This window comes from Heterocephalus glaber, unplaced genomic scaffold (genome assembly GCF_053883595.1).
Source record: "Heterocephalus glaber isolate CG9 unplaced genomic scaffold, H.glaber_assembly_v1.0 deba00001481, whole genome shotgun sequence".
Classification (NCBI taxonomy): Eukaryota; Metazoa; Chordata; class Mammalia; order Rodentia; family Bathyergidae; genus Heterocephalus; species Heterocephalus glaber.
In genome coordinates this window covers 13803356-13818147 of record NW_028258317.1, presented here as the reverse complement: position 1 = coordinate 13818147, position 14792 = coordinate 13803356, and the positions used below count along the sequence as shown (strand labels likewise).

Genomic DNA, 14792 nt, shown 5'->3' with positions numbered 1-14792 from the left:
TTGACTGGTATTTATAAAATGCTTCTGTGTACCAGCCTCTGACCTGGGTGCTAAGGATTGAATAGAAGACAAGCCAGACATGGTCCTTGTCCCTATCGAACTTTCTGTCCAGTGGAGAAAACCAGGGATTATTATAAAAGAGAAGGGCAGGATGAGAGAGTGGAGGGGGCCGGAGAGGAACATGTAAACAAAAGGACTCAGCTTAGTCTAATGAGTCCAGAAAAGCCACCCAGAGGGTGGCTATGAAACCTGACCAATGAGTTGATATGAGTTAGGCAAGAAGGGTAGGAGGAAGACCTCAGGTAAAAGAAAGCTGAGCCAAATCCCTAAGACGGAAAAATGTGACATTTTCAGGAAGGTGAAAAAAGTTCAAGAAGAGAGTGGCTCAGAAAGAAGCTGAAGAGGCAAACATTTCATTAAAGAATCAACATTTGTTGAAGACCAGCACATCCCTCCCTTGAGGTTATCTACCGTGCTGGCCTCTGACCGACTTTGATTTCTAGGAAAATTCCAAATCTTGCAACAATGACTGTTGAACATCAGAGTTTTGGTCAAAATTCTCTGCTCTGAAACATACTGGAGAAACTTCTCCACTCCTGCCTTGGCCAGCATATCTGTCTTCATTCATTTTCTGGCCTGAAGCAGTGTGAAGTGAGAGGCTCCTTTTGGAGTTGGACTAGGTGCATCCAGCTGAGAAGAGTTCCTGCATGTGACCCCAAGACTGACTGCAAGACTGCCAGAGAAACATTCTAAGTTGGGCTAGTGGCACACCAGGGCTTAATTATAGCACATAACATTTTGTGAAAGACAAAATAAAATTATAGAACATAAAATGTGAATGGGGAAAAATACCTAGTTATACTAATTATTAATACCTTCTATAAAATGTTTTACTGTTAATCTGTATTTTTGTTATGTATCATTTTTATCCATTGGAAATTATTGAATTTTAAGTTGTTTCATACTCTAATATCTCAAACTCTTAAAAAATATCTAAAATTTGGAATTGCATCAAAATAGCAGTTTCTGAAATATCAAAACAACAACAATTCTGTTGCTTACATATTTTTAAAAACATATTTGAGATATTTAGGAATCTGTCTTAACTTTAATTGTATAAATTATTATGTAAAATAATAAAGCACTTTTCAGCCCATGCAAATTGAATTGCCTCTTTTAAAAGCCAGGATGTTTCTGGGTTAAAAGCAAACAATTTGGATTCCTAAAGAAGTAGAACATAAACACCAGTACTACTCAATCCTAATGGTATTGAATACAGCCTATACACCAATGCCAACAGAAGAGTGTTGAAAGTAAACTGAAGACCTAGAAGTATAGCCATAATATTTTAATTATGGAACTTGATTTCTTTTCTAATTTTTCACTACTAAAAGGAAGCATCTAATGAACAAATTTTTAAATAATTTAAAAATTTAATTTCAGTGAACATTTGAGTAAGAGAAAGATGAAATAGCACTGTGGCAAAACCAGAATAGAGAACTTGGGAATAATGTGGTGTTGCTGTTTTGAAACTTGAAGTACAAACTACCCACAAGGTCTAAATCCAATAGACTTTGAACGTTGAGTTAGGTTTGTCCCTTGTCATTTCTTAACTGGATAACTTTCATCATGCAAACGATCCTCCCAGAGCCTCAGCATACTATAAAATATGACTAATTCTACTCATGTGATAGGCCTGCTGTGCAAATTAAGAGATAGAAGACAGAAAGTTGCTGCCAGAACTATATTAGAAACAGCAGGTGCTTAATAAAGGCAGCTGCTGTTTTTAAGAGGTAGCCCAGTTTAAAGCAGACTAAACCCCTTGCTGAACCAGAGACATGCTTTAAAAGCCTTAAAGAAGAAGTTACCTCAGTAAAAATGAGAAGCTAAAGAGGGAAGAACAAAGTTTAAATTGAAAAGTAGGAGCAGTGGAGAAAATGAAGTCTTAAGTGCAAAACTCCAAGATTAGTGTTTCTACCATTGGAGAAAATGGATTCCTCTCCTGTCCTCACCCCTACCACAGTTACTGAGAGCAAGAGGAAAGCCTTGAATGCACAGTGAACACCACAGCTACTGGCCACAATCATTCCAGAAGGCTCTGCCTGTGCTTAACCAGGGAAGACTATTCTGAAGGAACATGTAAGCAAGCAGTCTGACCTTGGGCCAACAATGAAGGAAAATGACTGAAGTTTTTTCTAAAATAGATAGTTGCAGTGTGTGCCTAAGGATAGCATCAGTGAAGTCTTTGTTAGGTAAAAGGATGGAAGTGAATGTTGCCTCAAAATACAGATTCTATAAAATGACTCATTCAAGATAGTGAAGAAAGTTTCTCTGGGTAGATGGCTTGTGAACAGCGGTTATAAGAAGGAGCTTCTAACTTCACCTTTGATTAAATCTGTGAAATGTGCCACAAACTTTTGTACTGTCTTAAACTCAATCAACTGAAAAATTATAGCCTCTTCTGAATATGTTACATTTATCATCACTAGGATCAGTAAGCTGCTGCAGAGATGTGTATGGCAACAGTATGGAACATTGAGTTGGATGGGTTTTGCTGAGCTGTATATATTTTCCTGCATACAGTTCAGGGTCCTCCTGCTGCCCTTACATGCTTCAAATATGCACCAATTAGTTTCTTTTCACTGTGATCAAATCATAACCCTGGGGACTATTTCCCCCTCATCTCTTTCTAAGTCTAACTCTTTGAGCACTTCTTAGCTTTAGCACAAAAACGCTACCTCTTAAGGAGGTCATCAGCTAGTCAGTCTTTCTGGTGAATTGACTAATCGTTAGGGGGCAAACTTCTGGTCAGTTACACTCTGGGGTTTTATGGTTTCTGGGCACCAATGGATCTTTTATTCATCTCTAAAATGAAATTTTTAAAATGGTTTGATTTTTGGTTTTGTTTGTTGTTGCTTTTGATTTGAATGTATAATAATTGCTAATGGTTAGAGTGCTGAAAAGCAGGTATCCAGGTACATTTGATTTTATTGCACTGTCTCAGGTTTCCACTGAGTAGTGACCACATAAAATGAAGTTTAGGATTTAAAACTTCAGCACCAAGAGCCTACTACTCTATGGAAATGAAACTGTGCATACCAGTTATTTGGAAAGCTGCTCAATTTAATTCGGTAGTAACCATCCTGTGATAGAATCCGGGGAAAATCCTAAATCCATAGACAGTAAGCTGAGAGAATTAGCAGGTGAGCCTTCGGATACTCTCAGGAGTTCGGCTTTAAGAACTTTAAATTTATAGCACAGATAAAGTAGAAAGGGGTAAGTAAAGACCTTTTAGATTTAAGGGAAACAAGTTTGTCGGTAGGTACGTGGGGTGAAGATTTTTATTTTTGTGAGCAGTCAGGTTCCTGAAGAAATTGGTGTTTTCAGTTCTTAGACCTCATATCTATAAAATCTAATACGTCTGCTTGAAATTCAGAGAGGCATGAAATTCCAAATGAGGTGAAGTGTAAAGCTGACTATAATCAACTTGCGGGGATAGCTAATTTATGGCATTTTATTTAGAATCTTCTGATGATGGCCAAAGAAGGTGGCTTATTGCTGTGGTATAGGAAGTTAATCTTTAATGTCACCTATCTCTCCTGTTGGGAGCTGGGAATGAGGGTCCACACATAGTGTGTACATAGTATGTGGAGTTACATGTGTCATTTCCAAGTCATAGCATAGGTGATTTTTTTGGGTGTACATTCAATGCCAAAAAAAAGAACTAGAGCCACAAAGCAAAGAAAAGCATTACAAAGAGAAAAACATTAAACTATTATGATTCTGGGTCTTTATTCTATAGTAGAGGAGGCCTTTTGACTCTCCTCGGGTATATATCTAAATCAGGTAAACTAAATGAACTAGAAGCTATAAAATCTCCCTCTTTAGAGATTGAGTTGAAATGTTTAGCAGCTGATTGTTACAGTAAGAAAATACTAAAAGCCATATTTCAAGTAGATGTTGACTTTGGCCCTTTATAAAGACCAGGAAGTGGCTGTTCTGTCTTGGGAGATGAGGCGCAGGATATTATATATCTCTTGTCGGATGCACCCAGAGCACAATGAAGAACAGACACCACACTGTACTGCACAGTGTAACAATTTCTTAGCTGTGGGGAGACGCTTGGGGGCTGGGAAGAGATTGAATAGTGAGTCTCTTTCCTAAGTTCACGTTTACCAAAAAATTAAAAAGAGATGCCATGTTTTGTGAACGACAGATACAAATCACAGTAGAATGCTTAGGAAAAACAAAGTGTCTATTCACTCAAAAATTGAAAAAAAAAGGGCCAGGGATTTAGCTCAAGTGGTTCCACCGCCTGCCCCACAAGCGCAAGGATCCAAGTTTGATTCCTGGTACAAAAGAAAAAAAAATTGAAAAAAATACTTTAAGCTAAAAAATGTTAGTTTTAAATGATATTTTTAACTTTAAAAATGTTTCATGTAATTTTCCCTTTGAATTAAAAAACCCATAAGTTATTCTCCAAAGATTAATGAAATTTGTGGAGCAGGCCTGTTTTCTATATCACTTAAGTTTACCTGTGAATATTTGCCTAAAGTGCTGAAGGATATCTAAGTCAACTCCATTTAGTGTCAGATTCAGTTCCTAAAGTCAGGTCTGTGTTCAATGCTCCTTTTAGTAAATGCTCATTTTAATTTAAAGAGGCCAAATCACTGGAAAAACAGATGGAATTTAGGCACATAACTAACTCATTTGAGATAAAGAAGAAGACAGGATAGACTGGAGATTGCCTATAATTCAAGGAACTAGTCATTGGAGGTGTGTAGGGGCAGAAGTGGTTACACACAGTAAAAACAAAACTCCTGAGGAAAGAAATCTGTCTTCTATTTTAAGATGATTATTTGATTATTGCTTGGACTTTGGATAAATTCAGGTAAAAAAAATTTACCTGAATTTATAACTGGGTGTGATGGTGCAGGCCTATAATTCCAGCTACTCTGAAGGCTGAGGTGGGAGAGAGGATCCCTTGAACCCAGGAGTACAAAACCCCTTTTTTTTAACACCTCATTTTTTAAAACAATTTTTTAAACTTCATAGACTAGCAAAGTTTGACTTAAATATTGCAGATAAACCTGGAAACACCACTTCCAGGTGATCTCTTAAGATTATTCTGAAATAAAAGCTAGAAAAAGAAGAATTTTGCTCTTACCTTGCACCAGCTCACATTAACTGGATATAACATTGATGAATTCTGTTAAGACATTAGTTCCTACTTAGAAAAACTCATTGTGGTGGGCATGTTCAGAGATCAAGTTTAGAGGTTTGCTAAAATTAAGTACATTGTTAAGTTATTGGTGCTGATCATATCTGAAGCACAGGTGGGAATGGAAGATTTGGGGCTGGGGGAGAGAGACTAAACATTGAAGTATCCCACACTTTCAGTTGACTCATTGGAAGGAAAAGAATCATAAAGCTGAAAAACTTTCTTATTTCTCAGAAAAATCCATGTGGATCGCTGGGAGATGAGGCTTATAGAAGTTGTAACCACTCATGAGAAGTGTCCACAGCTGTTAAACATGGACTACATCACCTCTGCTGTCATTGGTGCTTTAGGCTTTTCAGGCATGAGATTTTTTTCCTCAGTTCTCAAAACTTAAGAAACACACATTGTCAGAAGAATGAAGAGAGAAACCTGAATGAGTTATCATTTAACATGAATGTTAATTCACTTCTGGGGCTGGGGACATAGTTCAATGGTAGAGTGCTTGTCTAGCATACAACAGGCCCTGGGTTCAGTTCAAATCCCAGTACTGCAAAAAACAAAACAAAACTCCAGTTATTTACTTACTGTGTATCATCTGGAATATACTGTATAGTCAAACTGAAAGGATTCTTTTAATATCAAACTCATTGTGTCTTTTCTCAAAGCTCTTCTTTGGTAATAAGGCAACACTTTCTTTGTACATACATATGTACTTTCTCCCTAATCCCTGTACAGAGAGGGAAGTAAATGAAGTCACTATTCTTTACAACTTTTGGAGCATACTTAAATATTTCTTCTTTGGATGGTTGGGGTTCCTGTAAGCTTGTAATATGTTACTACCCCAGTGGAGTCTCCTAAGGGCTTAAAATGCAGCTGAGGGATAACTGAATATGATTTGAAAAAATAGGAACATTTCAGAAGTCAATGACTATTTACTTTAGTCGATGGCCTAGTACAGGGTTTGAGAAACTGTTTTTGTAGAAGGCCAAAGAGTAAATGTGTTACACTTTGCAGGCAGTAGATATATATAGTCTTATCACAGCTGTTCTGCCATTATAGTACAAAAGCAGCCACAGACAATCCGTACCACTGAGCATGATTGTGCTCCAATAAAACTTTATGTTTGTAATCTTCACATGCCATGAAATAATTCTTTGGATATTTTCAGCCATTTAAAAATATAAAAATTACTCCCAGCTTATAAGCTATAACTCCATTGGGCTGCAGGGTAGATTGCCAACCCCTGGTCTAGCAGTAGAAAGCATTAGAACCTGAAAATAATGGTGTCATACATAAGTTTTGTCTTTTGTTGTTTAATAAAGATGCATCAAACTGTACCCCTCAGGCATGGAAGGCAAATAAAATTAAAAATTGGATGCCATACAAATGCCAGCAGTATCTAACACATGCTCATTGGAATGACAACACTTTCAGCTAACTTTCTGCTGTGGTGGTTGTAAATACTGTAACTTACCTCTGGAACATCTTTTTCTAAAAGGAAGCTGAGGGTTTTCTTAGGATATTACAAGAAGAGAGAGAGAGTATACACATTTTGTCTAAGTATTTCCCTGTGTTCTTTCCATTGATTTATTCCTGACAGGGCTGATACCTTTTCATAACTTCATTTCATCTTGGATTCAGTCTATTTTGTAAGTTGTTGTTTTGCTTTGGCAGAGAAAACCAAATGGACAGAAGCACTCATGATTTACTAGGACAGTTAGAGCCTAGAAACCTCACAAGTGAAATTAATACGATTTTCTTGTTTTTCTTTTTCTGAAATGTGACTCATTTCATTTATAGGCAAAGCCAATGCATTAAATATTAGTAATCGAGAAAAATAAAATGTACACTTTTTTGTATAATTAATTTGAAGATAATGTTGCTCTCAAATATAAAATGAACTAATTGTTTTCAGCTAGTTTGTAGCTACTAATATGTCTACCATTTGCTTTCTTTTACAATTTCAGGTGGAAAAACCTTGCAGTGGTGGTCAAGATTTGCTTCTTTATCCAGCTAAGAGAAAGCAGCCTATGAGAAGTGAACTGGACACTCAGAAAGTGCTTCCATTCCCTCTACCTGCTTCCAAACAAATATCACCATCGAAAGGGAGTTCAGCCACTGTGCCAGGAGAAATCAAAGAGAAAGTGGCAGAGTTGCTGATGAAGTACTCTGGTGGCCTTTGGGCTAGTGCACTCCCCAAAGCATTTGAAGACATGTATGAAGTAAAATTCCCTGAGGATGTTTTAAAAAATCTTGCCGCACTGTCTGATGTATGTACCATAGATTACATTTCTGGAAATTCCCAGAAGGCTATTCTCTATGCTAAACTTCCGTTGCCCACTCACAAGAGCCTAAAAGATGAAGGACATGCACAGGAAAATAATGACATCAAGTCAATGATTGAACAAAAATACTTACAGATAGAAAAAAACATTGCCGAAAGCACTGAAACCTTTATGGAGGACATAACGGTTCCTCCTCTAGTCATTCCAACCGAGTCATCCCCATCTGTATTGGTGGTTGAATTGAGCAACACAAATGAAGTGGTTGTCAGGCAAGTATCATTGTCTAATCTGTTAGGATGCAGGTATGCTTTTACTACTTGACTGTTCATCACATGGATGCTGGGGCTTGAAGGATGACTAATGTATTCTTGGTTTTAATGAGTTATGGTGAAGTTAATAATATAGTAATATATGGTTAAATGTTTAAAATGTGCAACTTTTTATGGGGAAAATGACAGCTTTAAAAATTGAAATGATAATATTAAATCTATGTCAAAGGCATCATGGTAACTGTATATCAAAAGCAATACCTATAGAAAAAGCAAGGCCCCCACATACTAGGGGTAATAATACTGAGTTTGGGATTATGTAACATTTCCTAAGTCAGAATAGCAAAGAACCCCATCATTATGTAGGACCTCAGATTAGCCCTTGGACCCGGAGATGGTCTTGTGACTTGAGCCTTATGATATCATTGCCTAGGGAGAGTCATTGCCTACTATAACTGGAATGAAAAAAATCATTTGAGCTTCAGGCACTTGACTTGAGCTTTTGGATAAACTACAGAATACCTAAAAAATACAGGAGGAGTATAATTTGCTATTAGCTGCTCTGGAAAAAGAATGGTAGCCTATGTAGCCAAAGCTATGGAGCTCCAACCAGGGTATGACTTTGGCTGGACAGATGAGGAAAAAACGGGTGCCAAACAGAATCTAGGCTCCTTAAAACAAGATTACCCCATGGTTTGGGCTGTTGGACACCCATAGCTGAGCTGGAAAGGCCCAGAGGAAGACTTTTAAAAAAATAATCAAAATCCTTCAGTGAAAGAAGAGCTTTAAACTCTTGGATTTGAACAGTCTTGAGTCTGAGTGTATAATGAAGTGAGGCTTAGTTTCTTGGGATGCTCAAAACTAGAAGAAGCTTTAGAGAGGCTTTGTTTTATACAGGGTTACTGAATATATAAAGGTTTATTCTAGGATCTGCTGTGGCCTGAAAATAGAAATAAATTGTTGAGGATTATGGCCTACTAATACATTGAAATAAAATAAAATGTCAAGAAGCATATCACTGATTCCAAACAATGACATCATAAAGAAAACCTAAATCTACTTCCATGACAGAATCCTTTGTATCTGTTACCAGTAATTATTGGTGCTATTGTAAGAGACTAAGCACCGAGCACTGTGCTGGGTCAGTCGTGATTTCTGAGTCTCTTACTAAGGAGGGCTGGCAGAAATGTAGATTGTTCTAGGACATTAGTAGCAAGGTATGAAACTATTCCAAGATGATCAGGTCCAGGGTCTTCAGATTCTTTAGACACCTTTTTCCATGTTCAACAGGGTGGCTGACAAACAGTGAAATGGTAGGTAACATCTGCCATTAGGTTAACTCTACATTGACTATAGCGATTTGCCAGACAGACCCCTGTCACATTGAGCTCTATTCCATACACTGTTCTTCACCCAGGCAAGCAGTAAGTAGGCCCTGGAAGGTGGGCTTCTGGCTCAACCTGAGGGTCCCCAAGGACTGCTGTGGCAGAACCCTCAGATAAAATATGGGAATCTATCATTTTCAGTCTCAAAACTTAACTTCGTAAGACTTTGTATCTGTGACATACATAATTGACCTGTACAGCATTCTTTCCCTTCTTGCTCAGGTAATTTGTTAACCACTACAACCCCATTCTTGCTACTTCCCACTTTCATTCCAGCTGTAACAGCATCCCCTATCTTCACCAAGCCCTGTAGCCATTCTTCTCTACTGGCTGCTAGAAGGAGTGAAACCACCTGTAGCTCCACATGCTTCTCTCCATCTTCCTCCTTGTAAGACTGTATGCCAGGGAACCACCATATCGGGCTGCAACCCAGCCTCTCCAGTTGAGCTCCAAGGGCTCGCACCGCTCTACAGGGAAGCCAAGACTCCAAGCCCCAGGAAATAGGCACATAGGGCCAGCTGCAGACCTCCGAGGGAGCTTCAAAGCCCAGAGTGCAATGCATTCCAGGCAGTGCCTTAACATTCGCAAAGATCAGTAAATTTAAATGGATAGAGCATGGCAAAGCATCTTGAACTGTTTTTAGAGTGAATACTATATGTATAATATTTCCTATAGAGTAGCCATTGCCTCAAAAGAGGTATCCTTTCATTTTATTGAAGACTTTTTTTTTTTTGAAGGGGTACTGGGGATTGAACTCTGGACCTTACACTTGCAAGGCAGGTGGCAGAATCACTGAGCTAAATCCCCAGCCCTATTGAGGACTTTCTTTGCAGCTTTTTCTTTCTAGTTAAAAATGGATTGGCTATGGCATCTTCTTCCCTGCTGATGGTTACAAAGAACACATGAAAACACACCTACAGGAATACACAGTTTCTTATTGCTTGTGGCCCTGTGTAAAAAAAAAACCTGAAACAAAGAAAAATGCTGTGGGTACCCTCTCCTCTGTTTCTAACTTTAGACTACATCTTATGGCCAAGACCACTTCTGTTTCATGACCCAAATTTGACTTGCCATGTTTTACATCCTGGAAGGAGGCCCTTTATGAGGGCAAGAAAACAACTGCTTGTTTGTGGCATAAAAGAAAATAGTATGTCTTGATGACGTGAACTGAGATAAGCTGACTGGAATTGTCAACAATAGGCAGTTGTAGAAAGGGCTGGGACATGTCTAAAATAATACTTCTCAGAAAACATGCATTTTAGTATATGTGCTGCCAAAGCAAGCACAGAAAACATACATTTTAGAGACATTCTAAACATGACATGTTCTAGACAGCTAGAACCCCTTTTGAAAGCATCAGAATTCAACACTTTATTGTAATTTGTTCAGCAACTTGGGTGGGTTTGGGGGATTTGTCACATTGTTGATGTTGTGTTTAGTGTGTTCAAGGTGTGTGTGTGTATGTGTGTGTGTGTGTGTGTGTGTGTGTGGTGCTGGGGGTCAAATGCAAGCCTTGGTGCATACTAGGCACATGCTCTACAACTAAGCCACAGTCCTGGTCCTAGGCTTTGTATTTTTCTCTAGTTAAGTTTCATTGTTTAAAGGGTTTGAGGTTTGCTCAGAATCAGCCTCAGAGCAAAACTCTGCTAGATTCTCTTCTCAGTAATCCAGATCGCCAGCAATTTTAGTCAAGATCTTACGGCAGCCCTTGCTTACCTGACCCTCTGAGTCTCTTCCTGCCTCTTCCTCGCTGTCCTGCTTGAGTCTTTCTCAGCCTCATCTTCCCTAAGGCCTCCTTCACTGCTCACTGCCAAGCTCTGTAGTGTGCTAGGTTGTCATCAAGCGTTTGCCCCATCGCGTGGTGCATTAGACCTCAGCCTTGTTTTACATGATCTCTACGTAACACTCTCTTCCTTTATCAGGAGATAAAGTATGAGCAAATTCAAGGCTGGAACCAAAGATGACAGTAGGGAAAACAGAGCAACACTAATACATTCCTGTGCTTTTTCTCTTCCTAAGATGCTTCATTTGTGTTCTCTGCCTTTAATTGACCCAGGTATGTGGGCAAAGACTACTCTGCCGCTCAAGAATTAATGGAAGATGAGATGAAGGAGTTCTACAGTAAAAGCCCCATGGTTGCACCAGTCCAGGCTGTGCTCGTTGGGCAGCTGCTAGCTGTAAATGCTGAGGAGGATGCTTGGTTACGTGCACAGGTCATCTCTGCAGAAGAGAACAAGATAAAGGCAAGTAGTAGTGACTTTGTCATAGCATTACGAAGACACACACTTTATTATTTGTTAAATGTAAATATTGTTTCCCATATTGTGTCCTTTTAAATTGTAAGTAGTTTTCTCTAGAAGTTGTAAATTATCCTGTCACCTGTTAAGTCAGTGGTAGTCATGTTACCATAGTGTTTTAGTAAAACAAACAGCTTCTCCGCAGTAGTATGCAGAAGCCATGTTCTCAGCAGAATGAGGCTTTCCCTCCTACTCCCCATACTGACCAGCTGTGTGGGCAGTTAGCTCAAAGCAGCGCTTCAAGTAAAGGAAGCTGCACAGTCAGAAAGCTGCTATTCTTCCTCTGCCTGTGTCAGCCAGTGCTCAGGCCATTCTCCAGGGGCAGCTTCCAGGCTCACCTTTCAGTCCTCTTGGAATTGTTGCAGGGTTTCTTCACCACCCTACTGCACCAGCTGGACCTCCAAGACCTGACCACATCCCCACATCAGCCTTGACCCCTTGCCTCTTCTCACACTCTATGCAGAGCCCAGGAAACAGGATTCTTGTTGGAGAATCTTGTTGGATTCTTCCATGCAGTGTGCAGAAGAGCAGTGAATGTGATTCTGTCTACTCTGTGGTCATCAGTATCTGCCTACTATTTTGCCATGTCACATCTTCCTTTATTGGTGAAAGATTTATGTTTATTTGGAAATTGCCTTGTGAATAATAGGCCTGCCACCTGAATGTTTGAGGCAGGGGGACAGCTGTTTTATGAAGAATTTGCGGGGAAAAGATCTTTTCTTTCTAGATTGCTAAGATGTTTCTTTTCACTAAGGATAAATGCACTTCAAGACTTCTGTATATTGCCAGCCTTGTTAAGTTAATGCCCCTTGCCACAGTAGTGCCCCTCACTACACAGTTTCAGAGTCTTTTCTGCTTCTATGGAGGACTCCAGCTGTTCAGGGAATCATTTCCACAGTACTTTGGGTTCTCTCAGTTTGCAAGCAAGAATGTATACTTCTGTTTCTGCAGTCACTGTTGTACAACACAAAACCCACTACCATGTGGCACTGTTAGCCACGGGCCATATGAGTGCCACAGAGTGCAGATAACCCACCCCTGAACTCAGCTTTCAGTTACTCTTCACCAAAACCCATCCCCTGTGCACTGTCAGGAGGGCGGGGAAGAAGCTTGGTGCTTCTTTACCAGTTTGTTCAGTACTTTAAAGAGGCTGTGATCCTGTCCAGAATTAATAGCACCCAGCCACCTTTCCCATTCACAGAGAAATTTAGGAAATTCCTTATCCTAATATGTAGAGACATAACTTTTAAGAAATTTGATTGATGAAAAATCTGAACGTTGAAACACAGTCTGGCAATTAAACACTTATCATGTGACCCCTAAGTATTTACACATGAGAAATGAAAATATAGGTCCGCAAAACACTTGTACATACATGTTTGCAGCAGTTTTATCAGTAATAACCCCAAACTAAAAATAGCCCAGGTGTTCACCAACAGGGAAATGCATAAATAAATTATAGTTAATTCATATAATGAAATACTATTCAACTATCAACGTGGATAAGTCTTGAAGACTTTGTGCTAAACAAAAAAGAAACCAGTCACAAAAGAGTAATGTTATATGAGCCAGGATAAGTGGTGTCTGAGAACAGTTAAATTTCATAGCAGTGATAAAATCAGAGCATTGGTTACCTGGTATAAGAAGTAGAGGGTGGCTAGTTACAAAGGCAAGAAGGGAACTTGTGGAGGTGGTGGAAATGGTCTGTTTTGATTATGGTGGTGATTATAGGTTGTATATGCTGGTCAGAACCCATCAAGCTACATACTTTAAATGGCTCTCTTTTCTTCGTTGTAGACTGTACCCAGATAAAATTTGAAAAACATTCTCAAAAGAAGCTAAGGACCAATGTGGTCACTGGACCAGTGGATCACAGGGCTTTTGTTTGTGGTGTAGGCACTCACTGCCTGTATTTGTTTGCCCTTGGTCAAGTTCCTCTATTCTTCTTGGCCTCTGGTTGATAGGTGATAACTCCCCAAATATCCCTAGATACACAGATAGTTCTGGTCATTTCTCTTCTCCTGACCCTAGGAGATTCAACGAACACTAAGCTTTTTTAAGGCATAGGGATTTCTCATGAAGAAAATTCTATATAAGTCCTAGTGACACATTAGCACTGTAGTGCTGTTTACAGTAAACAGTGCAGATACTCCATAAGGACAGACCCTAATGTGCACTCTTTATTGCTGTTGAGAGTTATGGACTCTTAGAAATAAGAAAAGTAGCTCAGTATTTTGTATACAGTGTGCTCTTGAGATAGCAGTGCTTATAGCAAGCCTGCCCTCTTCTTGTTTCCCACATCCCTGTGGAGCTGACAGAGATGTCTCCCTTTATTTGAAGAAGCCCCAGTTACTTAGCACCAGCCTTGTTTTTCATGAGCTGAAATCTGCCTGGCAGCAGGTACCAACCAGTCCCCTCCTTGCTTCCATCTGTGAGGTCATTGGCAGGTAGGAGAAACAGGAGCATGTGGGGGCACCCTGAGGCTGGTGCCTGTTGGCCTAGCCAGACTAATCCTGAGTCCATGCTGTTACTTAGGTAGTACTGTGAGACCTGTGGCCACTTGATGGTGCCAGAGAACCAGGAATGGGCAGGTACTGGACACCTGGATTCTAAGCGTACTAGTGCTGATCCCAGTGCACTAAAGAGAGCAGAGTACACAGGGTGGGGTGTGGCAAGCCATCCAGGGATAAGTGTTTTTTATAAAATGTTACTGTCATACAAATACATGGTGTTGTGATTAAAAACAAGAAAGAAAAGAAAGAATCAAGCTACAGACATTACAGAAAATCTTTAAAGACTTTGGAGCAGGTATTCTGTTGTCTGTGGCTGCATTCAGAATACATTGGGATCTCACGTTCTGTCCTGTTGTCAGGCTGTGTCATCTCCATTTAAATGGGGAAGAGCAGAATCCAGGCTGTAGGTGGCGGTAGCTATTAAAGGACATAAAAGCTGCCTGACTTCTCAATCCTGTGAGGAGGGAGAGCAGGTTCTGATTCAGAATGGGAGAAATGAACTGGTGCACTTAATGTCTGGCCACCTGTTGTGGGCACGATGCCAGTGATCTAGGCCCTAGTGTTGAGTCAAATGTGATTTGAGGCCTCCAAGAAGGGACTTTTCCCATAGAAGGAAACAGTTTTCCTGCAGCCCACTTATCACATAAATGATCAGTGAAAGAGTTGGTGGCTTCTCTACCTCTTTCTCCTTAGACTTTCTGCTTGGAGCTTTGCATATTTAGTATCACAGTCTAAGTGCCCTGGAGGTGATATGTGCATTTTGCATTCCTGCAAAAGGTGGAAGGGAAGGGACCTGCCTCTTTTTACCTGGTATGTCTTAGC

General features: G+C 39.7%; 1 protein-coding gene across 8 annotated transcripts in view; it reads left to right on the top strand.

Moving 5' to 3' along the window:
- The window catches only part of Tdrd7 (tudor domain containing 7), a 74498-nt gene that overhangs the window by 22934 nt on the left and 36772 nt on the right, over positions 1 to 14792 (top strand). For all 8 annotated transcript variants that reach the window (XR_001182369.3, XR_002389439.2, XM_087183647.1 and 5 more), the window contains 2 exons: positions 7189 to 7775; positions 11217 to 11403. Coding sequence is in view for 6 of the 8 variants with exons in the window: in XM_087183647.1 (XP_087039773.1) it covers positions 7189 to 7775; positions 11217 to 11403 (774 nt within the window). In the remaining 2 variants the exon portion in view is untranslated. The remainder of the gene's footprint in view (positions 1 to 7188; positions 7776 to 11216; positions 11404 to 14792) is intronic.